The 24,390-nt window shown below is 39.1% G+C and overlaps 1 protein-coding gene across 3 annotated transcripts in view; it reads left to right on the top strand.

Moving 5' to 3' along the window:
* NALCN (sodium leak channel, non-selective) overlaps window positions 1-24,390 on the top strand; it is a 249,732-nt gene that overhangs the window by 139,063 nt on the left and 86,279 nt on the right. For all 3 annotated transcript variants that reach the window (XM_040584471.1, XM_040584468.1, XM_040584470.1), the window contains exons 14-15: window positions 6,672-6,809; window positions 10,664-10,738. In XM_040584471.1, the coding sequence (XP_040440405.1) occupies window positions 6,672-6,809; window positions 10,664-10,738 (213 nt within the window). The remainder of the gene's footprint in view (window positions 1-6,671; window positions 6,810-10,663; window positions 10,739-24,390) is intronic.

The raw sequence follows: 24,390 nt of genomic DNA, 5'->3' as shown, positions 1-24,390 counted from the left end.
ATTAATTCAGAACAGAACATTGAAAATCAGTGGAAATTGGAGCTAATGTATTTATTGAAGCACACTGTTCTGAATGAAAATACTGCCATTTCATTATTAATGGATTAGACTGAGTGTACATGGATTGGTTCCAGTGACAATTTATTTGTTTCTGTCATTCCAGCTTGGTTATCCAATGTATCTATTTTAGTGAAAGTGCGTTGGTTGGAACAATTAAATAACAATGAATAAGGCAGCCTCAGGGGTCGTGCATTTAGCAAACAAAATAGCTAGGCAACAGTTTGTAATTATCAACCTGGACTTGCTGTATGGGAAGCTAGCCATCAAATGTGAGACAAAAAACACCTACCCACAGGGAATAATGTAACATCATACTTTCTATTTTGAAAAACGTGCTTAGAAAAGCAATGAGTACAATCATTACGAATTCAGTAGAATTCATTTTTTTAAATGCTGGAGGAAGAAAAAAAACAAAATCAAACCTTGAATTTTTTTAATGAATCTAGGCCTCTGTCTGTAAATTGGGTGATATTACCACCATGTTGTATGCCTGACTCCCATGTATAACTTCTGAAAAAAACTTCCAGCTGAAAATTTGAAGTCACCATGGAATTTTGTTTTAGAATTATTTTTATTATTTATGCAAAATGGCAATGAAAGTCCTGAAAGAACTATTCTAGTATAATTAAAGTAAGCCAGATTCACAACCAGCTGCACATTTTAACAAGATAAATTGATATAAGTATTTGAGAAAGATCTGCTTACAGTAAAACATTGCAAAGGTATATCAAGATGTTAGTAAAATTTTAAATTATTTTGAGCATTTCAATCCGGCCATTTAAGCTTCAATAAGAACTTCTATCAGATTGAATTTCAAGATATATGTGGATACTAAATACATGTTTCAAGAGTGAGAAAATACTTTCTCCAGCAAATTACAGTTTTTTACAAGCAGAATTAATCCAAACTTGTTTTATATTTTCTGACTTAAGTTTTGGGAAAACAGAAAACCTGTTACCAGTAGTAAAGGAGTGTTCCAGCAATACTGAAATATTTTTAATACTTTTTATATGATATCCAGAAGCAGGAGTCTCTCATTTTTTAGTTATTGTTTATTTGTGTACATACGGACCTTCTTATGAATGTTTCAGAAGTATAATTTACATGGTGTGGTTTCTTTTTGCAGGGTTTTAGTGAAACATCTCTTAATTGGTTAATAGAGTCAGTGAAAATTTTGTACTCAAAACCTGTGATCGATGGTTTGAGTGATGGTGTCCCTCCAAAGGAGTCTGTCCTCCTAGCAAAGGTTGGGGGATGCCCACTCATGTTGTCTGCTCTGAATAAAGACCACTGAATTCGTTTACAATAAGACAGTTATAAAATATGTGATTTTGGGTTTGCCTGGAATGTATTATTTTCAAAACATGACTGAAGACATCTTTGCGTTAGTATATGATGTTGGCAACGGCAACAATACGAGGTCTGCAATAGCAGAATTTGCTAAGATAAATTTTTTGGGGCTTAACCCCAAAGAAGAGCCCTAAAATGGCCAGGACTGTTGCTGTGGACTTTTTCAGTTACAAATACAGAGAGGACAAGCACACTAGCAAAAAGGTGACACCAGAGGCTAAAATTTGAGTTTGTACATTAAAGTGCTTTCTACAATGAAACAGACAAAACCTAAAATCATTTTGAAACTGTAAGTGCTTTATAAGAAGGCACAGGGTGGGTTTTGGAAGAAGCAGACCTCCTCCTTTCACTAATGCCTCTAAATTGCATGTTTTCACATGGTTTCCTGACAACAGTCAATAGGCACAAGCTCAGTGTTGCCATGGCTACAAATTTTACCCTTCTTTTGGCCATTGCGACTACCCAAATGGACTGCCTTTCTCTCTTAATACTAAATATAAATATAGAGAGGTTTGCTATGCTGTTTTTAACCAGTCCACCATCTCTATTTTTGCACATCTTCTTGGACTGCACATATTGAGCCATGAGAAGGACAGGGGGTGACTAGGACCCCTGAAGAAGGAATAGGAGAGGGGTCTGTTCAAAGGCATCAGTGTAAGATGGCCACTAAGAAATTTCAAACTTCACTTTATGGAAAACAGGTTGTTAGTATCTCTGACTTCCATGCCCTGGTTTCTCTTGGGTTTTGTGGCTGTGCGTTGACTGCTTGGTGTGGCAGGTTACAAAGCTGGGCCTACTGCTCTTCTGCTGAATGGGTCAACACAAGATGAGAGCCAGCCCCAACTGATCTCAGCAGCAAAAATCCCCCAGTCTTCAGCAAAACCAGGACTTTGCTCTTAGACTTGAGCTTGGAGAAGGCTCAAGCTGTGAAATGTTAGTTCAACCTAAGCATCACTCGTTAAAAAAATTGAACAATGTAGTCTTAATTCTCTAATTCAGTTACAAGCTCAGTGCCACTGCCACATTTTTACAGGATGGCCGCTCTTCTCTCAGGGTGTTACTGAGCACTCATGACTACATTAGGAGGAAAAAGTAAGTTTGCACAGGTGGGACAGATTGCAAGCCTTGGCCTAAATCCTGTTAGTTTAATTTGCAGAAGTAATTCTGCTTCCATGAATAAAGCTTTTGGGATTTGGCCCATGATATTTTGTGGACAAGCAGCAGTTATGAGTGAAGTAGATTGTAACTGTAAGTAGGCATCTATGTGGCACCACCCCTGTAATACTAGACAAGGTATCAGAACTGACACTTCAGCTCTTATATTCCACCAAACCTTTGCCAATCTTGCAGTATAAATTAAAAGTAGTTTGACTTCCATCATCAAAACAGCTAATTAAGTAATAGGGCATAAATACTGAAAGAAATTGACAGTCTTTTCTCTAACACAGATTAATTCAGAAAATCACCATTTGCATAAATCTCTTAAGTCTCGTCTTCACAGATGTTGATTCTGTCAGCTAGTTGCATTTAAAATTAATTTTAAAATAAACAGTGGGAAGTGTACCTTTCAGCTAAAAATAACTTGCTCCAAAGCAGATTGCTAGGTGCAAAGCACATACTCATTGTGCACTGCCTTATTTTCTTAAAACTAATGTTTTATCATATACTGGACTTTAATGTTATAATAAAATGTTTAAATTGTATTGAAAGGCCATTTTATATAGCTACATGCTTTATGGACAACTGTTTCAGATGGAAGATTACATTTTTATAATGTCAAAAACTGTCTTTTCCAAATCAATCTAGTGCTTGTATTAATGAGGGGTCCACGACACAGTATTGGAGCTATCTTGAATTAATTGAATAATTAATTTTATATATATATATATATATAAAGCAATAAATGATGGTAATTTAGTGTGATTCAGAAGAAAGGACACTTCACTGGTTTAGTTATCCAGCCCCTCGGGTGTTTTTAAAGCCAGCAGTGGGGTGTGTTACTTAGTGTTGTGCCCACCTTGTATTTCAGCCAGGAGTGTCACACCAGTCAGGTAGGACCACTACTGGCGTCAGAGATGCTCGAGTGCAGGGAAACAGCAGCTGCCTGGCTTGGCTTCACCTCCCCCTCACAAAGGGAAGCAGAGAAGCAGTGCTGAGTACTGATGGGGTGGTTGTCTTCGTCACCCTCAAGCACCACTGGCAGCTATAAAGGAGGCTGAACTTCCCACTTGTTTCATGCACACTCCTCTGGCTACAGAAGGCTTCTCCTAGCTAAAGAACCCAAATTTTTCCTTCTCTTCATAATTTGTATGTGGAGGTATTTTGTAGCGCTAGATAACAGTTCTTTAGGGTTGGGTTTTTTTTGCAGGACCCTCATCGGGGTTTTTTTGTTTTTTGTTTTTTTTTTAAGAAAGGAGTCACTTTGGTGAAGAAAGGAGTTTGTAGTTTATGGACTGTAAGGAGTCTGCACGTGTGGTTGTGAGGGGGAGGTAATTCAAAAGGAGGATCTGGCCCCAGGTCGGCAGCATGCTACGTAAAGCCAAGGTTACTGGCAGGAACATAAAAGTAGCGGACACTGTGCCAATTCCAGCCTTCATATTTGGCCTTTCCTGACACATGACATAGCAAAGATTTTAGCTGACATAAAGAAGGGAAGTAGTTGCGAGCAGTTTTCTCTGCTGCTTCTAGTTTATGCTAGCCTTTGTTCTCTGTGGGATCCGTGTGTTCAAAGGAAAGGCTGGGACATTACATTTGGTTCAACATGTTGCTGATGTAGAAATTAAAGTCTTAAGTTGAACTTCGTCTCCCAATATGTGCTTGGATGCCTTGATATGTTCCCTGTATACCTTTGCTTGGCTTCTGGGTGATTTGGACATGTTGGCGTAATCATCTCTGAAAATCTGATTAGTGTGATTTAATTCTGAAAAGCAACTGTAAAAATAGCTGTCAAACTCCTTGTTCTTAACCTGTGTTTATGATTCTGTCTGCCTCAGAGTGCTGCAGAACATAGCAGCAATAAGAAACCGAGCTGGATTCTGGTGTGGGGCTTTTTGTGGGAGCCAGCGGGCAATTTTTTTTAAAAGCCCTTAGCAGCTAAATGTTTAGGACCCCCTAACAAAGTAAAAATGCACAGTCCTTCCTCTGTGTGTGATCTAGAGGCAGCATGATTCAGTTTCTGTACTTTAAAATATGTACTATTTGTAACGGACAGAGGAGAAAAAGCTTTAGTCCTAGGATCCTTATCAGTGGTAAGTGGCAGAGGGCCAGACACTGAGCTTAAGCACTGGCCTCCTGATACGGTTACTGCTTAGCTGTTAACCATCCTGCTTCCAGGGAACTCTCTCCGAGGCAATCCCTGGGCCTGGGCAGGGAAATAGTTCTTTCCAACTTGGCACTCCAAAAAGGCAGCGCATGCATAACAAGGTGCACCAGATTAGGTTGTCTCTTCCTTACCCAGTCCTCTTACACTACCCCAGCAAGTTTTGTACTTGCAGGCCCTCCTTCCAAATTGTAAACAAACAGCATACATCCTTGACTTTGTAATATGCCACAAGCTATGCCACATCCATCTTATTATTTCTGATAGTTGGAACCAGCTCCTTCTTACCAAATATTTTTGATGTGTCATGGCCATAGGGATATTACACAGGGCCAGGAGGAGGTGCAGGACCAAGTGCTGTATGTGTGCACATGGACAGTCAAGAGTAAATCAGCCTACACAGCACAATAGAAATCACAGCCTCGAGTTGACTCCCTTAGGGTGTGAGTATAACCTTAAGGGTCCTGTTTACATGGAGAAACTGCTTAAGGAAGACTTTTTTTGTTTGAAAAACTGCAAACTTGATGAGGAGCCTAAGCAAAGTACTTGCCTGTAGTTAATATTAGTAATCTAAACTTGAAGTCTCCCTCCCAGTTAGTTTTGCCAGCAGCTTTAAAAATTAATAGAACCCATTTTATTGTTTTTCAAGCACATAGATTTTTATATCTACATATTTTCAGCTTTCCCAGCATGCATTAGGGCTTAGGGTGAATTGATGTGAGGGACTCCTCAAGTACTGTTTTCTCACGGGTGTGACAAGAACAGTCCTATTCTCTTGTGCCAAGTGCATCGATGTATTAACCAGCTGTTGCTGGGGTTGTCGGAGGCGCTGAGCATAGACATAATGTATCCTCCACACTGTGTCAACATTGTGAATTCAAGGAATCCTATTATCTATAAGCTGCATCGTTAAAGTCTTCAGTTATATCACTATTTTTTTATGTATTAAACCTCAGTAAGATACTAGCTTTGGCCCTTGCTGTCTGGAGAGTACTTGTGGTGTCAGGCAAAAGCAAAAGAAACTTGTGCAACAGTTTCATCTCACTGAGAGGTTTAAGACTATTGAGATCGACACTTCAGTTTGATACCATAGTCAAAACTGGTGTGACTAAGGCAAAGTGCAGTCCTCAGTGTCTGTGTGGTGTACACACCATGCTCCCACATTGTTCGTGCTGAGTTAAATTCTGCTCTGTGCTGCAGGCTCAAGATGGGGTTTCAAAGGTCTAAGGCATCTGCGTTTCAGGCTTATCGGGATTCATATATTCCTGTCACCACAGACAGTTTGCTGAAACATTTCCGTTATTCCCACTATTTTTGACATGTACTGCTGGTCTGAAGGGTTTTGAAAATGTTACAGGAACAGTTCCACAAAGAATGCTACCTACAAAAGGTGTAGGGGAATAATCTGACTGACTGAAGTGAGTGGAAGTACTGGGACCTCCCCTTGTATTGGTTAATCTCATCTGTGGGGTGCCTAAAACGCTTCTGCTATTAAGATAACAAAAAAGTGTGGTCACATTTAATTGTAACACTTTATTATTATATTTATAGAAAGGTAGCACAGAAGAACAAGCATAATCAACAAATCACAATATGTTATAACATTCAAAACAATGATCTCTGATGCTCAGGATATTTCCCTTACTTTGTTAGCCCTGGAGGAAACCAAAAAGCTCTTCATATGGGCTAATAGAGCTTGGACTATGTTTACAAGTTGCAGATTACAGTTCAAAGATTAAGCTATTTATTTCTCCTTTAGCTCTGGAATATTGATTCACCTGACTTCAATAACTGAATAATTGAAATACATTTGTTTACTAAGAACTAAAAAATAAACAAAATGGGTGTTCTGATCTGTTAAATCAACTTGAGGAATGTGTCAATAGAACCATAGTAATATAATTTGTGAATGTTAATATGTTTGTAATTGTTTTCCTTGCAGGCGTTCATGTCAATGTTTCAGATTCTCACACAGGAAGGATGGGTGGATGTAATGGATCAGACACTGAATGCTGTAGGACATATGTGGGCACCAGTAGTTGCTATTTATTTTATACTATATCATCTTTTTGCTACTCTGGTAAGTCTTCACTTGCAAATATGCTTGTGCTTTTCTTTGTTTTGAATTATTCTCATAGCTCTTGTATTACTTTTCTCAGCTAGTTAAAACTAATTATGACGCTCCTTTTCAGCACAGAGGGCTTTAGGATTAGTTCTTTGATGTGGTAGAATTTACCCTTCAGCCCTGCCACATAAGGTGGTAGCCTTTGTTCTGGTGCGAGGTGTAAGATCCAAGTCACACTGCTAGACTAACAATATAATTGTTAACTGTCTTGTTCCTTCACAGTTCTAATGATTGCAAAGTTAAGCAAGTGCTTTTATTTATCATGTAGAAATTAGCTCCTCGGCTTCCATTGCATTCTCTTTGCAGCAGTAATTAAAGTGAGAAGTGTAAAGCCTAAACTCTTAACTAGAAATCATTACTTTCCTGTTACATGATGCAAAATCAATGCATGGAAAATATATGTTACAGTACATCAAGCAACAAAAGGATGAGAACCAATAACAGCAGTTCCTGCATGTATATGGAAATGGGGATTATATCTAAACCCCCATTATTTTCTGTATGCATTTTGAATGGGGATTATATCTAAACCTCCATTTTTTTCTGTATGCGTTTTGAATGGGATAATTGCTTTTTTTTTTTTTTTTAGAGAAAATAGTAAGGGCCTGGTTCTGTATTTTGAATACCATCACAGAGGAAATACCACAATCAGGAGAATAACCATTTTTACTCACCCTTAATTCACTCCTACTTTTGCTTAGTTTATATTTTGCGTTCATTGCGGTTTTGATGCACATATTCTTATTTTCACTTTCTTCATTCCATTTTTGTTCTTTCCTTGGTTGTCTGCTTACATAAGCTACTAGCTGCATTTATACAACCTCCATCAGCTTCCATCTACTTCTTTTACTTTATAGTATGTCCTGTTCCACTTCTGAAGACTGAATAATTTGACTGTAATTGTGGGTGCAGCGGATTCCTTCATTTGGATTAAAATCTTGACCACTTTATAAATGGCAGTAAAGTGCATTTGATGCTCTTAGATTTGCTTACCAAATGAAAGTATAAGCCAAACAAATGCATATCAGCAGGTATGTAGGTCATGTAATTTGCTCACAAGGGTCAGAGCAGTCCTTGGGGTCTGGAAAAGCAACTTTTCTTGCTGAAGTGGTCCTTAAAACTCCTTGGGAAGTGGGAATAAAAAGCAAAATAGATGGATTTGAAAGCAGTTAGTGTTAGAGAATCTTATTACTGTTTTTCTAATTCTTCACCAAGAACATTGCCTGAACTGGAATCCATTTTTATCTCTTAGATGAGCATTAGGCAAGCTCATAAAGTAAATGAGTGTCAGGTGGCCTCTGTGCTAAAAATTCACACCTTATTTGAGAAATAACTTAGCTGTAAAAACAATTTCAGTATTCTGCTTTACGTTTCATGTTTTGAAAGAGTCGTCTGGGATGTCTCCATTTATTTACTCAAATTTGCTAGGAGCAAAGTCACTTTTCAGTATACCATCCTCAGTCCTTTTACAGGGAATTTACATTTAAGTACACAGTCCTGGCTTTGCTTCATAAGTGTACACATTTCTTCTCATTCATCTATGTGAATTTTGCATGGATGAAGAAAGTCTGCTAAGACAACTTCGCAGAATTACCTGGCCTTATAAAGCTGCTAGTTTTGGTCCTAAGATCTTCCTCAGACCCTGGAAGAGAAAAGCTATGTAGGACAAAGTTGTCCAAAGCTAAAAGAAGCTTGAAGAAAGAAGTTAGCATGGAATTGGTAACTGAGCATGAAAACAGTTGGGCTGCTACTAAAACCGAAAAAAAGAGTTCTAAGAATAAACATCCATTGCTGAATAACAAGAGTGAAGTCAAATGAAGAAATTACTTTCACCAGCCAGAAGAGGGGGGAGGATTAGAATTGAGAAGTGATAATTGCAGGCATTGGGTGAAGCAGACTGTAGAGCCTTGGAAATAAATGAATAGGTTTCACATAAGAAGGCAGAGAAAAGTTGAGGCTTGAAAAACAAAACCTCTGTTGGAAGTGAGGACTGTTATTAGTTGAGGTGGCAGCGGAGGAAGTTAAACAAATAACAAGTTTGCGTTTAACTTTTCTTTTGTGCTACGTTATCTTTGGTTCTTGTTGAAAAAAAAGTGAAAAGGGAGATAATGAAAGTCTTGATGCCTTGATACATATCAGTGCATGAAGCAGCAAGACTGTAAGGGGTGATACATTTAATGAGTACTATACTTCTTTTCAGCATGCAACTTTACGTCCTAGTATGCTCTGAGCTGCAGGTACTGGAGTATCATAGACTGTATAAAGTATCTGAAGAAGAAAAACACCATACTGTAAAATGATGACAGAATGATAGCAAAACTGTTCATCAGCAATTAGGCATCAAGGTAGTTTCTGCCAGGGATTACGTATTTTATCAGAATTCTGTCTTGCTTTGCCATTCTGAAGGTCATCTTAACTTCCGCTGTTGGATCACTGAAAAACTGTATGAGGTGCTGTATAAGTGTGTGGCGTGTATAGTATGTATTTTCAAACAGCTGCAGGAAATTCTACATATTGCTAAAGCCAGTTTCCTTTGAAAAGAACATTTATTTTCCTGAACACTGATATTTTATAAATTTATGGGTGGGAGCTTTTCCTGTGTCTTGTGTCCCTTTATAGTTCATGGAAGGAAAGGGAGTCCTGCTCTGAAACAAGGTCCAGACACCCAGCTCAGATGCAGTTTGAGTTCCAAACTCCTTGTTTGGTGTACTAAGCTATTTAAATTTCATCTAATATATTGGTGGGGAATAATTTTCCAGTGTGATTGAATGACAGGTAAACTTACAATTCATTGACAACAGTGGTGGACAGATACGTCTGCTCTGTTTATCACTCAGTGGTCCAAAACCACAAATATTTTAAGCCTGTAACTTTTTTAAAAAAGCTTAGATTCCTTCTGATGTCTCTAGGAAATCGGTGGTTGCCTGTAGGAGCTCAGTATGTTTGAGGGTATTTGCCTTGAACCTCAGAGACTAAAACCTTGGCAGCTGCTGACAGCTGTAAAGCTATGTATGTATAAATTTGCTGCCTTAAGATGTAAGTTGTCTGAGGATACATGCTGAATGGTGGTATCCTCTCTCACCTACATACTTGCTCTCTTACTTCTGTCTCCTCAGCTATATCAATCACATTTTCAGCTTCTTGAAAGGCCTCTGGTCAGTATCTCTATACAAGGAAAATATAATATCTGATATGCCCTTTCCCCCTCCCCCCCTTGGATTCTTCCTCTTAGAGACGTAGCTGCACAATATTTAATGTATAGAAAATGAAAGTGCATGAGTTTTTTATACTGTGGCTCCAATTGCATGCAGATAATGAGGCAGCTTACTTTTGTTTCGAAGTGGAGTTAGCTGCCTTGCACAGAGGTACTCTGAGCACTAAGCAAGTCCGTAAAGTAAATCAGTGTTACGTGGCCTCTGTGATAAACATTCATGCCATAATTAAAAAGCACCTTAAATTTATGAACTGTTTTAGGATTCTACTTTGTGGTTCTTTTTTTATTATTATTTCTGATTAATTTAATTTTCTTTTCATGTGAAATAGATTCTAATGGGTACATTGTTAAACATACATAATGCATTTGTCATAAAACCTAGAATTAAAAATTTTGAAATTCATATAATTGTAAGGTAAGCTAAAAACAGTCTAATGCTTGCAAAATATAGTAGCAGGTGATATTAGTTTCTGCAGGTGTCAAAGGCAAGATGCCCATTTACATCAGTAGGGCCTTCATTTTTCCATGACATGTCAGAGTACTTCTTAAGACAAGTAAGACAAGCTTTAACAGGTAACTTGCAATTGTTTTGTAGATTCTACTTAGTTTGTTCGTTGCTGTTATTTTGGACAACTTGGAACTTGATGAAGACCTGAAGAAACTTAAACAAGTAAGAACATGTTTTTGTTGTTTGAAAGTGGTTTCAATAAAGCTTTACTGGTGTTTCTGTGATAGAAGTTGTGAAACATTTTCATCAAAATGAACAAAACAGTAGATGCTGAAGAGAATAGCAGTATTTTGTTAGGACAGTTGACCATCACACTATGTGAGGTAGAAAGTAAGAGACTGTAAAAGAGATTTAGAAATTGGTTTAAAATATTGGATGAAAGTCAATTTTGATAGTCATTAACTAAAATAATTTTAAAATCACAGCTAGGTCATCTTGTTGCTTATAATCTAGTGAAAAATGTCCCTGCCCTTGACAGGGGATTGGACTAGATGAAGGGACCTTAAAGGTCCCTTCCTACCCAAACCATTCTGTCATTCTGCATGATACTTCATGAGCACAGTGTAGCACCACTGCAGGGGAGAGTCCTGGCAAGTGTCCACACACAGGAATGGTAGAGGGGACTGGGTTGAATGTGTTAGGTGAGTGCTAAGTGGTGGTGAAGTTAACTTGCTTGCTTGATTCTGCAGATTTGGGAACCAAGATTACCAAGAAGCCATTCTCTCATGCTTGAAACCCCAAATGACAATCATGTAGAACAAATTTTAAGTGTCTAGAACAGAAAAGGTTTCCTGTGGGGTAAATGTGATGGTATCTCAGATTCAGTGCTGATAATGACTGTGTGCTATTATACTGAAATATTGGTTGTCTTATCTCAGAAGATAAAGCAGAAAGAGTTTTTAATTCAATATGGTATTTTGAATTCTGCACTTTAAAAAATGGTCTACAAGAAGGAGGATTGTGAGGTTAATTATTCTGTTGTAATCAAGACCATTTCTATAAAGAAATAGAACTCTTTTGCTCCACATGAAAATTTTTGCCATCTATAGCTAAAAGTTGAATGTTGTTTCAAGGGAGGAATCAAATAATTCAACCTCTTAATTTTAAAGGCATTGATTGGTTGAAAATGGTGAAAATATAATGCTCTTGAAAATGTTCCCATCCTCATGTTTGCATTTTTTCCCTGCCTTTAAAGGCTGTAAATCTTGAGGCCCAGGGCATTTTGAGATGATGAAATACTAAATGATTTTCAGGGAAGAAAGGAGAATATGTTTATGCCAGAAATTGCACCTAGCTAATAATCCCTTTTGGACTGTGTCCCTTTTAATTATGACTTAATTCCCTTTCTTGCACTTGATAAGAAAAATAACATTACTTATCTTTCAGATTACTGGGAAAGGACTAATTAGTTAATATTTGCAGTATACTCTAAAATGTAAAATGATATGTAAACACTTGATATTCATGTTGGTTCAGTAGATGTGTTTAAATATGTATAAATCAAAGCAAAAATATATGAAATGACTAGGAGATTATAAGTAACATTGTAAAATAATGTATTTAAAAGCTAGTAAACTTTTAGAATTAAATTTGCCAATGCAAATTTAGTTAAGGATATACATCATAATTCAGGCTTTAATTACATCTCTACATAATATTCTTTCCAAATCTCTGGCCTCATTTAGTGCAGAGAATAGAGAGAGCTCACTTTAATAAGCCACTAATCAATATTTTTTTCTCTTTATTGTACAGTGTGTGACCCCTGTGCTTTATTTATTGCACAGCATTCAAGCTTTGCTACAAAGACAAAACTGTATATCTCCTTCCTGACTTTTTTATGGTATCCCTCGGAAGTATCTAGAACAAACATAAAACTTGTAAAAGATTAATTTAAATGATTTACTTAGCACCACAGGCACACACAGGAATAGAATCTGTTTTTCCAATTCACCATTTAGCTGGTTTAAGGACAGAATCATTTTTTGTATTGTTACAGCTCTGTTCATTTGCAGTATGTTTCCCATCCTCTGCCACATGTCTCATCCTCTCCTCTGTGTCTGCCATGATAGCTCAGGTCAAGTGAGAAGGAGTTTCACCTTCTGTCTGTGCAATAACCTTGATCCTCTGCAGCAATCCCGACTAGCCCTAACACTCTACTTAACCTCCAGGTACGAGGTTTATCCTGCTTACCTTCCCATGAGGCCCCTTTCTGTGGTGTTTATTGTATCAGTTATGTGGATATTGATCTTGGGCACAAAAAAATCTATCAGCTACAATCTTAACTTCCTTGTCTTCTATTCCTGTCTTCTCCACCCTCTCCATAAACTGTTACCCCAAAGTTAAAAAGAAACTGAAAGGATTTCTTTGATTTCTTTTCCCTTTTATGATAAAGTTTGGAGTTTCTTTTTAGAAATTCGTAAAAGATTGTGAAGCATGACTTTCCTTTACAGCAGCTGTGTTAACTTTTCCCGTTATATTTTCCACGTGTTTACTAATTCTATTGGTACTATATTTCTCTCAATTTGCCTAGATAGGAAGTCAGACTAAGTAGCTTCTAATTTTCCATGCCCCATCCTGAAGCCCTTTTTTGAAGTTAGTCACATTTGCCACTTTCCTTTCTCTTAACTACTGAGTTTATTTAGGTGACAAGTTATTCACCACCACTAGTGTGTCAGCATTGTTACATCTGAGATCCTTTAGAAGTCTTGAGTGTTACCAGATACTGGAGGGTACCAAATTGACCTTGTGTCAGTTATCTTCCAAAAGCTTTTCTTCTGATACTTTTGTTGGAGATTAGTCTTTAGCACAGTTTAGGGTTTTTTTTGACCTTCTCTGTGGTCAACACTATTATTTTGCTTTCTTGCTTTGGTTTTATTTTTCTGAACACTCTTGATTAATAGTCTGTTACTCTTTTAACCACTCTGCAGAACTCACTGCTTTCTGTGTGTTCTTAAAAACTTCCTTATTAGATTTTATTTCTTTAGAAAGTCATCCCTCAAAATCTTTCATTATCTGCCTTATTATAGTATTATAAAAAAATTGCCAGAATTTATTCTTTTTTATCTATTCTTTCATTAGCATATGGCTTTCCTTACTGAAATATATCTATTTGCTTTTAAAAGCCTTCTTTGCATGCCAATTGACATTGCTGGCCTTTTTGACCTTCTTGAAATTTTTCTGTAGGTGGTAGATGTATTTGGTTCTTCTAAAACAGGTATTTTAAGTTACTCCATAAACACCCCCTCCAGTTTCTGTCATTTGGCTGTTCCTTTAAATTTCTTTTCAAAAGCTTTATGATTTTATATAATGTATTTTTTTAATTGAAATTCAGTATAGTAGATGGTTTTGACCTTTGCAAAAAAATTGTGAATTTAGGAGCATTTTTATCACTCTTGCAGAATAGCTTTTTGATATTTATGTCATGAACTACATCTTGCTCAGTACTAAAACATGAGGTGCTTCTTCACTTAGGTGTTTTCTGACTGTATAATTCAGCGAGGAGTCACTTATGAGTAAAACTTTCATCTCTTCTGCCCTTTCCTATACATACACAAAGGTAAACAAAGACTTCCTACTAATATTACTACTTGTCTTTAGGCCTTGCATTCTACTTTGCATATTTAAATTACTTTCTAATCCTCATTTACATGTATGCAGAATATTTCTGCCAGTTAGGCATGCAGTTTCAATACAGAGGGATCCTATGCTGTTTGTATATACATTTTCCTTCCTCATTTTGTTGACTGTAGATTTTCTGTAACAAATAGCACCAGTTTTTCAATAGTGCAGGGATCTGTCAGTCTAGATAATATGTTGCCTGGTTCTGCATATTCTGATTCTGTAGCATCCTACTGCTTCTAACTTCTACCAAGTTTCTAAGACATCTTTTGTGTCAACATTGTGGGTTTTTTAATAACAGGAATTATAGTTCAATCATGTTATTTTTTAGGGTTCTACTATTAGTATAAAAGCCTGTATATGTGGTGTTCTTGTCTAGTTTTCTGTCCCCTCCTTAACATCGCTCTATTTCTTATGTTTTTCTGTTTTCTGTTTTCTATCAGGATGTTGTAAACTTTCATAAATCCCATATTTTCATTCTGTACAAAGAAACTCATTTTACCTTGTTGATTACTCGATTTTAGGCTTACTCTATGCTTTTAGGACCTGTTCCCTGAAATAGATTTTGCAACCAAAGGAGTTCATTAAAAATGTTACAGAGATTTAAACACCTGGATATAATTCATCCCACTTCAATACTACATTACAAAGTTGTATATGCAGACAGGGAGGGGATCAAGCCCAGCCAGCATGGGTTTGTGAAAGGCAGGTCCTGCTTGACAAACCTCATCTCCTCCTGTGACAAGGTGACCTGCCTAATGGATAAGGGAAAGGCTGTGGATACTGTCTATCCGGACTTTAGTAAAGCCTTTGACACCATCTCCCACAGCATTCTCCTGGATATACTGGCTGCTCGTGGCTTGGATGGCTACACTCCATGATGGGTTAAAAGCCGGCTGGGTGGTGGAGCCCAGAGAGTGGTAGTAAATGGAGTTACGTGCACTTGGGGGCCAGTCACAAGTGGTGTTCCCCAGGGCTCAGTACTGGGGCCAGTCCTGTTTGATCTTTACCAGCAATCTGGATGAGGGGATCGAGTGCACCCTCACTAAGTTTGCAGACGATACCAAGTTGGACAGCAGCGTTGATCTGCTGGAGGGCAGGAAGGCTCTGCAGAGGGATCTGGACAGGCTGGACTGACGGGCTGCGGCCGACTGTATGAGGTTCAACAAGGGTCAGTGCCGGGTCCTGCACTTGGGTCACACCAACCCCACGCAGCGCTACAGGCTTGGGGCAGAGCGGCTGGAAAGCTGCCTGGTGGGAAAGGGCCTGGGGGTGCTGGTTGACAGACAGCTGGACATGAGCCAGCAGTGTGCCCAGGTGGCCAAGAAGGCCAGCAGCATCCTGGCTTGTGTCAGAAACAGTGTGGTCAGCAGGGCCAGGGCAGTGATTGTCCCCCTGCACTCAGCACTGGTGGGGCCGCACCTCGAATCCTGTGTTCAGGTTTGGGCCCCTCACTGCAAGAGGGACACTGAGGTGCTGGAGCGTGTCCAGAGACGGGCAACGGAGCTGGGGAAGGGTCTGGGGCACAAGTCTTGTGAGAATCTGCTCTGGGAACTGGGATGGTTTAGCCTGGAGAAGAGTCGTCTCAGGGAGGACCTTATATCTGTCTACGACTACAGGAAAGGAGGCTGCAGGCAGGTGGGGGTGGGTCTCTTCTCCCAGATAACAAGAGACAGGACAAGAGGAAATGGCCTCAAGTTGTGCCAGGGGAGCTTTAGACTGAATATTAGGACAAAACTTTTCACTGAATGGGTGCTGAAGCATTGGAACAGGCTGTCCAGGGAGGCGGTGGAATCACCATCCCTGGAGGTATTTAAGAAGCACGTAGATGTGGTGCTTAGTGAGATGGTTTAGTGCTGGACTTGGCAGACTTGTTCTTAGTGGTTGGACTTGACCTCAGAAGTCTTTTCCAACATAGATGATTCTATGATTCTGTGAAGTATCCATTCAGGTATTCTTCTGTAATCACTAAAAAGTAATAGATACTTTTGGAGGGCAGTTTTTAGAAACATACATTTTATTAGTATGGTGGCTACAAGAAAATTTGAAGGCAACTGTGATGTTATCCTGAAGCCACCCTAGCTGTGTGAATCATCTTTATTTTATCTGCAGCATAGTTTGTTCTTTACAGCAGTGACACCTGTATGACACTACTTCTCAAGTGTATATCCCAGCTTCCCTTGTACCAGACAGAGTGGATCCCTTCTAAGCTTATGCAATTTAATAATATTTGTGGAATAATGACAAAAATATAGAAAACAAAAGGTAGGGATAAATGATTGTTTTTCATAATAGAAGAAAGGTGCCAGTAGAGGTCCATGATGATCTTGGCTGGGACCTTTGCTGCTCAATATTCATAAGTTATCTAGAAAAGTGGGTGAATAGTGAAGTGAGAGTTTGCTGGTGGTGCAAAGTAAGTAAAGGCATGCAAAATTAAAGCTGACTGTGAAGTTCTTGTGTTTTGTGGCTGAGAAATAAAATGTCAGATGAAATGTAATGTCAATAAATACACATAGCCAACTAGATGCATGAATGTAGGCTTTAAACTACCACCAGTCCAGAAAGATTTTTGTATCATTGTAAATATTCACTATCATGTCAGTTCAGTGCTTACCAAAACAGAAGGCAAACAAAAGTGAAAACATTACTGTTCTGCAATATACATCCATGATGCTTCCATGTTTTGAATACTGCATACAGGTAAGATCACACCATATTTTTATAAATAAGATATAATGAACTTAGAAAAGGTGCAGCTTGTAAATGAGGTGACTGAGGAGGAGACTAAGACAGTGTTGTATGAAATCACAAAAGGTGTGAGAATTTGAGTAAGAGAAGTCTATTTTACTTCTTCCACTGTAAGAAAATGAGAGGGCACTCTATCAAATCACATTGGGTTTTTTTAAGAAAAATTAATGGAATAAAAATCCCATAAGAGCTGATAGTTTAGATGTAGCTTTCAGCCTCAGAGGTTGTCAAATGTAGGAAAGCACGCAGGAAATAAAATTAACTCTGTATTTGATCTGTTCTTATACCTCAGACACCCTCTCCTGGTCCTTTTAAGAGACAGGGTACTGGTGAGGTGAACCTTTGATCTAACCCAGTGCACTCATTCCTACACCCTTAATGTTCCATAATCTGCATGGACTTCAGAAGCAATTGGCAGATAGCAGAAGGATGAACCCATTGGTGGCTAAAACCATATGTGGCGCCGCTTTACTGAGTTATAGTTCCACAAGGGAAAGAGCAAGCATCTCAGACATCTCTGAGTATAAACAGTGGCCAGCTACCTTGGCTGTGAAATCTTACTTCTATAGTCCCATTTCCTGGAATTCCACTCCTAAAATATATTTAATTTTAACAGTACTCAGATATTAAACACTCTTGATTTGCCTTATGCCTATGGTAACAACCCCAGCATACCTCACAAACTCTGGAAGGTTTATCTTACATCTTATATTAGACAGGATTATTGTGAACCTGTTCTGCTACTGGAGAATCAAAGCTGAAGAAGTGACACCTCTGGGTTCATACATAAGTTTCCAGTTCTGTTCTAACGCTTCAGCCCCTCAAGTCAATCAGGAACATTGATCCGCTTAAAACTGTTGAGATCTCACATAAATGTAGTTCTGCTGCTTCAAAGGAATATTCCCTTAAGGAAGATCAGATTTCTGTCATATCACACATGTGGTGCCTGTGCTCAGTAGCGCACACTCGCAACATGAGTACAGATGGCATTCGTTACTAAAAATATTTTCCCAATACATGCCTTACTACATAGCAACAGAGATTCTTGGAAGAGTAAACAAGAGTATGCAGTAGGGACATTATTCTTCTAATTGAATGAAATTCTTACTCACCAGTGAAGGTACCTGTCAGATGTACATGCTCCTTTCCCTCCAATTCTGCTCCACACCCCAAAATATATACAAGGTGTTTTCCTCTGAATCTGTATCAAAGTAGCAAATGCAGGAGGCTGGAGAGGTATATGTATCTACTTACAGTATATATCTTTAAAAAGAAAACACAAGTCCTGCCTTTAGAATTATTTTGCCTCTGTGCTTCTAAATGATGTATGATTTCCATGTTCATTTTCTTTTTTTATATGTCACATTTAGCTATTTGATGTTGAAACCAGAAAGTTTCTTAAACAAAGAAGCTTGGAGATAGCGATAGCTTCTTTGCTGGTTTTGTCCGTTGAGGTAGATTCTTGTTTTGACAGCAGTTAATGTCTGAACAGCTCGATTTGATGCCAGTGGTTCAGGGTTTGAAATGCTTAAAAGCTTTGCAAAGAGGCAGTTCGACAAACATTAGTGGTCTTGACAGGACTTTCACAGCAAAAGCATAAAAGGAAACCATTAGGCAATCTGTCTCATAAGGAGCAGTAGAAGAATTGCAGTAGAAGAAAGTTAATGAGGAGCTGGCTGCCATCAAAAATGGCACAACTACCACAGAATCTAGCTCCATAATGCTCTTTTTTTGGTGGTGGTGGTGGTGGTGATGGGGGCATGGGGAGTTCTGTGCTGGGATCCACTACCACCAAGTTGTCTGGAACTACAGCAGCAGGGTACAGAGCTCTTTGAAAACATTTTTTTTTCTTTTTTTTTTAAAAAAGGTATTCATTTTTAGGTGTTAACCCCTCTGGTCTTAAAATCTACCCTGTTTTTTCTGGGTTTATTGTCAGCAAAACAGAGCAGTTAACACTTCTTTTTTTCTCACTAAGCAGTTACTTTTGCTCCTTCACTACTCTGTACTGAGGTTAGAAAATCCTTGATTTATAATGAAACTTTGAGCCTCACACTATCTAAAGAGAGAGTATCTGACATTTTCTGAACATTGTTCAAGATAACTCTGGCACAAATATTCTAAATATGAATTTGACAGTGCTCCCCTTTCACGCAAGAATACATAAGTGAAATTTTGGTTAATGTCAGTCAAGACAGAGTGAGTTAGTCTTTAAAGAGATTGTGCCAAGTCCTACATTTTTATCGAAAGTACAGTTAATTTGGGTAAGAGATTCAAATCAGGCATTTATAATAAGTAGAACAAAATATTATTTCAGTGTTGCAGGACTCTGATCACCATAGCATCCTGTTAATTTTAGGAGGGTCACAGATACTCAGTTGCTTGTAGAGCTGAAATTTCTATTAAACTAAAGCAGTATTCACAGGTCAAACAATTCCAACTTACATCCCCAGAGCAAACATAAAATTTCCGTTCTGTGATTGCTATAGTATTCGGTTTTGTTTGTCTGTAAACTGGAAAGAAGCAGCACAATTTGTACCTTTGATCTTAATTTTATGTGCAATCAGTTGTTGATTGTGCAATTATTACTTTGGTGCAGTTAAAAAATATTTCCAGTGTCTGTGCTTCTCATGTCTAACTCAGAGCAATTTGATTCACATTTTTAATGCATGTAAAAGAAATCTCCAAGAATAAAAAAAACTTTGTGTGCTTAAAAAAATGCAGTTATTTTTAAGAAAGAAGTAAAAGTATCTTCTGACATACACTGGAAAAATAAATCATGAGAATTCTGTGTGCTTATGCAGTAAGCAGCATAACAAAAATTTTAGTGCTTTTATAGTTAATCCAACACTTAGAAGTTTAGAAGCAACTGTCCTCAAGTTTTGTAACAATTATATACAAGGGAAAAAGGATCTCATTCTTTTAGATAAAGGTTGGAATTTTCGAAAGTGTCAAAGGATGAGACTCATGTTACCTTGTTAGCCATGCAAAAAGTTAGACATGTAGTCTAATCTAGTCATCTGTGCTTGCCTGTAGTCATAGTTACCCTCCAGGGAATGACTCATCCCATCCAGACTCGGTATAGTCTTTTTCTGTTACAGAGGGAGTCTGTGCAACTAATTAGGCAAAATGCCTGATTTTCAATGGATAAAGTTAAATGACATGATTCTCCAACTTTAATGAATTAGGAACCTATGTTTCATTGACATTTAATCATGCGGGTGCTTACTGAGGCCCAAAATCACAGTGTGTAATGCTAGGCATCTTACTGAAGTTCCTAGGTTGGGATCCTACTTTAGGTTATGGACTTGGATGAAAATGGCAAGAAAGAAGGATAAAAGTCAACATTCAAAGCTCTTCATCTCTTGACTCACAGCAGGGAATGAATTCCTCGTTTGTGAACTTAGGTTCATAAAATAGCAGGTCCCTGGCACTGGCACTTCAATTAGGTTTCTAAAGGTGCATGGTGTGAATCCAACAGGATCTTTGTAGAGTTTCCCACCTTCCACCTGGGTTGGCTCAGAAGGAAATACAGGACCTGGCTCACTTGTGGAACAAAAAACATGCTCACAGGAAAAGGCAATTGTTGTCTGTGTGAAACCAGACATTCACCATTTGCTCGGGAATATGCCAGATATGTGGCTCTTGCACATTTTAATGTATCCTACTAAGTTTTTGTAGTCAAAGATACAAATAATTGCTTCCCCAGAGAATAAGGCTGTGATTGCACTGCTAGTGATGTTGAGGATTATGTATTTTACATTCCCTGCAATGATATGTTAACAGTGTTGCTGCATCAATATCTGGGTTTTTTTATTATTATTATTCTTTTAATTTCCTATGATGCTCCAGTATTCTTCTTGCCAGTATGCTTGGCACCTTTCTCCTCTCAGCCATCATCATGATGATTTGCATTTTCTCAATTACTGGTTCTTTTTCTTTCATACCCAGATGAATTAGTTCAGTCTTTTATTTACATTAGGTCATACATTTGCTGCTGCCTGTGGTCACATCTCCACGATCATTGTCAAAGGAATTTACCCATCCTTCCATTGCTGAAATTTGCAAGACAACCATCCAATTATTAAAAGCGTCTCCATAAATTCACAGTTGCAACACTGGTTTCCTTGAAAACTTGCAAAGTGTCTCTCCTTTTTAAAGTTGATTCTTGCTCTGGGAATGATCACTACTTGCTTTTGGACTAAAACATCCTTCTAACAACTGATTATCAGTGTTTGTGTCCAAGGCATATACTTATTGCTCAAATTCGTGATGTGAGGGAAAGCTTTCACACAAATTAGGATTCCAATATTGAAATCACACTGGCAGGGAGATAAAAATGAGAAGTAGACTGATCTTTTCCAGAACTAATTACAGAAGTCAGATCTGCAACATAATCTTCCATTAATTCTTTTGTCTCTCTCACACGTAACATTTCTATTTTCAGTGTTGGGGATGGTTGCAAATTTTTCCTCATTTTCAGACTTGTTGTCATTCTCTTGGGATCAGATGAAACAGCAAGGAAAGACTAAGGTTTTGCTGCTGACCTCATGAGTGTACATTCATGATGTTTGCTAATGCAGTCTGTCTGTATATTTATATCTTTCCAGTTTTTGTTTGCTTTTTTAACTGTTTTGAGATACTAAGCTGTGAAATTTGGTTCCCATACACTCTTGCTCTCCAGATATTCATCATCTCTTCATGTAAAGAAGGTCTAACAACTAAAACAGCTCACTGGTTTTCTAGCTAGTGAAAATATGTGCTGTTTTTATAGCTCCTGCTAGACACTCCCGCTGCTGTCTTTTTGTATTATTGTCAGCAGAACAAATGAAGAAAGCAACCTGAATTAAGTGTCCTGCTTATTTTTATTTAACTTTTTACTGTGACCTTCTAAGAATAAATATTTCTGCATTGATCCTTACTTCTGTTTTGGTCAAGAAATATTCATAATTAAACCCCTGTGAGAGCTTTGAGGAGGTGAGGGATAACAAAGTGATTTATTCAGCAGAACTGGTCATAGAGAAAAGATCAATCAAAATCTGTCAGCCAAACTGAAGCCTATGCGCTCCAGTACCACGACTGAGGCCAAGTTCTACCTGGGCCTGGTTCCAGTCAAGGAAGAAAGTCTAGGTGGTCTGGTGTGAAGCATAATTGAAATGGGATGCCTGAAACAGTACAAAAGTAAAAGTTTTTTCTTAGTGTGGATTTGGGAATTGAGAGAATATACTTGCACACTGTAAGAGAGCTCCAAAAAGCAATTATTTTCACCTCTGTTAAAATGAAAGCACATAAACTAAGGCTCTGCAAGGCTTTATTTCCCTGTGCAGAACGATGATTTTTCACAGAACATGTTCACATGGCAGCTAGACAGCGGTCTGTGAGCTGCTCACCGCACTATCATTGTTAAAGGAAAAATTCACACAGATGTGGGTACCGCTAGGCTTGCTTTAATCACAACTCAGAGTTGGGCCACCACCTCAGTGAGTGGCAGAGAACAAAGGGATGCAGCACAGCTTATATACACTTATCAAATCATTAGTCAATGTCCCAAGTGTTTAGGAGTTTCCTTTGGTCTTGTCAGTTCTGCAGATCCATCACCTGACTCTGTCCCAGCTGATTTATCTATTCGGTTCCAGTCTCTACCTCGGTTCCAAGATGCTCCTCAGATCATCATCTCCTTTCTACCTCTTCAACTCACACAATCCGTCAAGCACACTTACTCTTTGAACAAGCAGTTCCCATTCACATATACCAATTTTTCTAAAAAAACCCTATGTTTCTAAGAGCACCTGCGTATACAAAGCGATCATCAATTGTTTCTCTATTCTCCTACTGATTAACTTGACTAAGTTTTAAACCAGCCTTGGATTAGGGCTGTACAAGGGATGAGGCCCAGTTCTGCCATGTAGCAGCTTCAGCACGTTAAAATTCTTAATTCAAAATACATTTTCTTCAACAATCATGCATGACATTAAAAATAAACTGCTTTCCTTTTGAGAGGGAAACAACTCTTTGGAAAGCAAGTTAAAGAGTAATGTGCTAGGAAAGAGAAAACATAGAATCATAGAATCATTTAGGTTAGAGAAGAATTCTGAGATCATTAAGCCAGGACTGCCAAGTCCAGCACTAAACCATCTCACTAAGCACCACATCTACGTGCTTCTTAAATACCTCCAGGGATGGTGATTCCACCGCCTCCCTGGACAGCCTGTTCCAATGCTTCAGCACCCATTCAGTGAAAAGTTTTTTCCTAATATTCAGTCTAAAGCTCCCCTGGCACAACTTGAGGCCATTTCCTCTTGTCCTGTCTCTTGTTATCTGGGAGAAGAGACCCACCCCCACCTGCCTGCAGCCTCCTTTCATGTAGTCGTAGACAGATATAAGGTCCTCCCTGAGACGACTCTTCTCTAGGCTAAACCATCCCAGCTCCCTCAGCAGCTTCTCACAAGACTTGTGCCCCAGACCCTTCACCAGCTCCGTTGCCCGTCTCTGGACACGCTCCAGCACCTCAGTGTCCCTCTTGCACTGAGGGGCCCAAACCTGAACACAGGATTCGAGGTGCGGCCCCACCAGTGCTGAGTGCAGGGGGACAATCACTGCCCTGGCCCTGCTGGCCACACTGTTTCTGACACAAGCCAGGATGCTGTTGGCCTTCTTGGCCACCTGGGCACACTGCTGGCTCATGTCCAGCTGTCTGTCAACCAGCACCCCCAGGTCCTTTCCCACCAGGCAGCTTTCCAGCCGCTCTGCCCCCAGCCTGCAGTGCTGCGTGGGGTTGGTGTGACCCAAGTGCAGGACCCGGCACTGACCCTTGTTGAACCTCATACAGTCGGCCGCAGCCCATCAGTCCAGCCTGTCCAGGTCCCTCTGCAGAGCCTTCCTGCCCTCCAGCAGATCAACGCTGCTGTCCAACTTGGTATCGTCTGCAAACTTAGTGAGGGTGCACTCGATCCCCTCATCCAGATTGTTGGTAAAGATCAAACAGGACTGGCCCCAGTACTGAGCCCTGGGGAACACCACTTGTGACTGGCCCCCAAGTGCACGTAACTCCATTTACTACCACTCTCTGGGCTCCACCACCCAGCCGGCTTTTAACCCATCATGGAGTGTAGCCATCCAAGCCACGAGCAGCCAGTTTCTCTGGGAGAATGCTGTGGGAGATGGTGTCAAAGGCTTTACTAAAGTCCGGATAGACAGTATCCACAGCCTTTCCCTTATCCATTAGGCAGGTCACCTTGTCACAGAAGGAGATGAGGTTTGTCAAGCAGGACCTGCCTTTCACAAACCCATGCTGCCTGGGCTTGATCCCCCAGCGCTCAGGATGATCTGCTCCGTAATGTTCCCAGCACTGAGGTTAGACGGACAAGCCTGTAGTTCCCCAGATGCTCCTTCTAGCTGTTCTTGTAGATGGGTGGGCATCATGCTGGCTAACTTCCAGTCTTCTGGCACCT

This window comes from Falco naumanni, chromosome 2 (assembly GCF_017639655.2).
Source record: "Falco naumanni isolate bFalNau1 chromosome 2, bFalNau1.pat, whole genome shotgun sequence".
NCBI classification, from domain to species: domain Eukaryota; kingdom Metazoa; phylum Chordata; class Aves; order Falconiformes; family Falconidae; genus Falco; species Falco naumanni.
The sequence above is the reverse complement of the archived record's forward strand: the minus strand, read 5'-3'. Positions and strand labels throughout refer to the sequence as shown.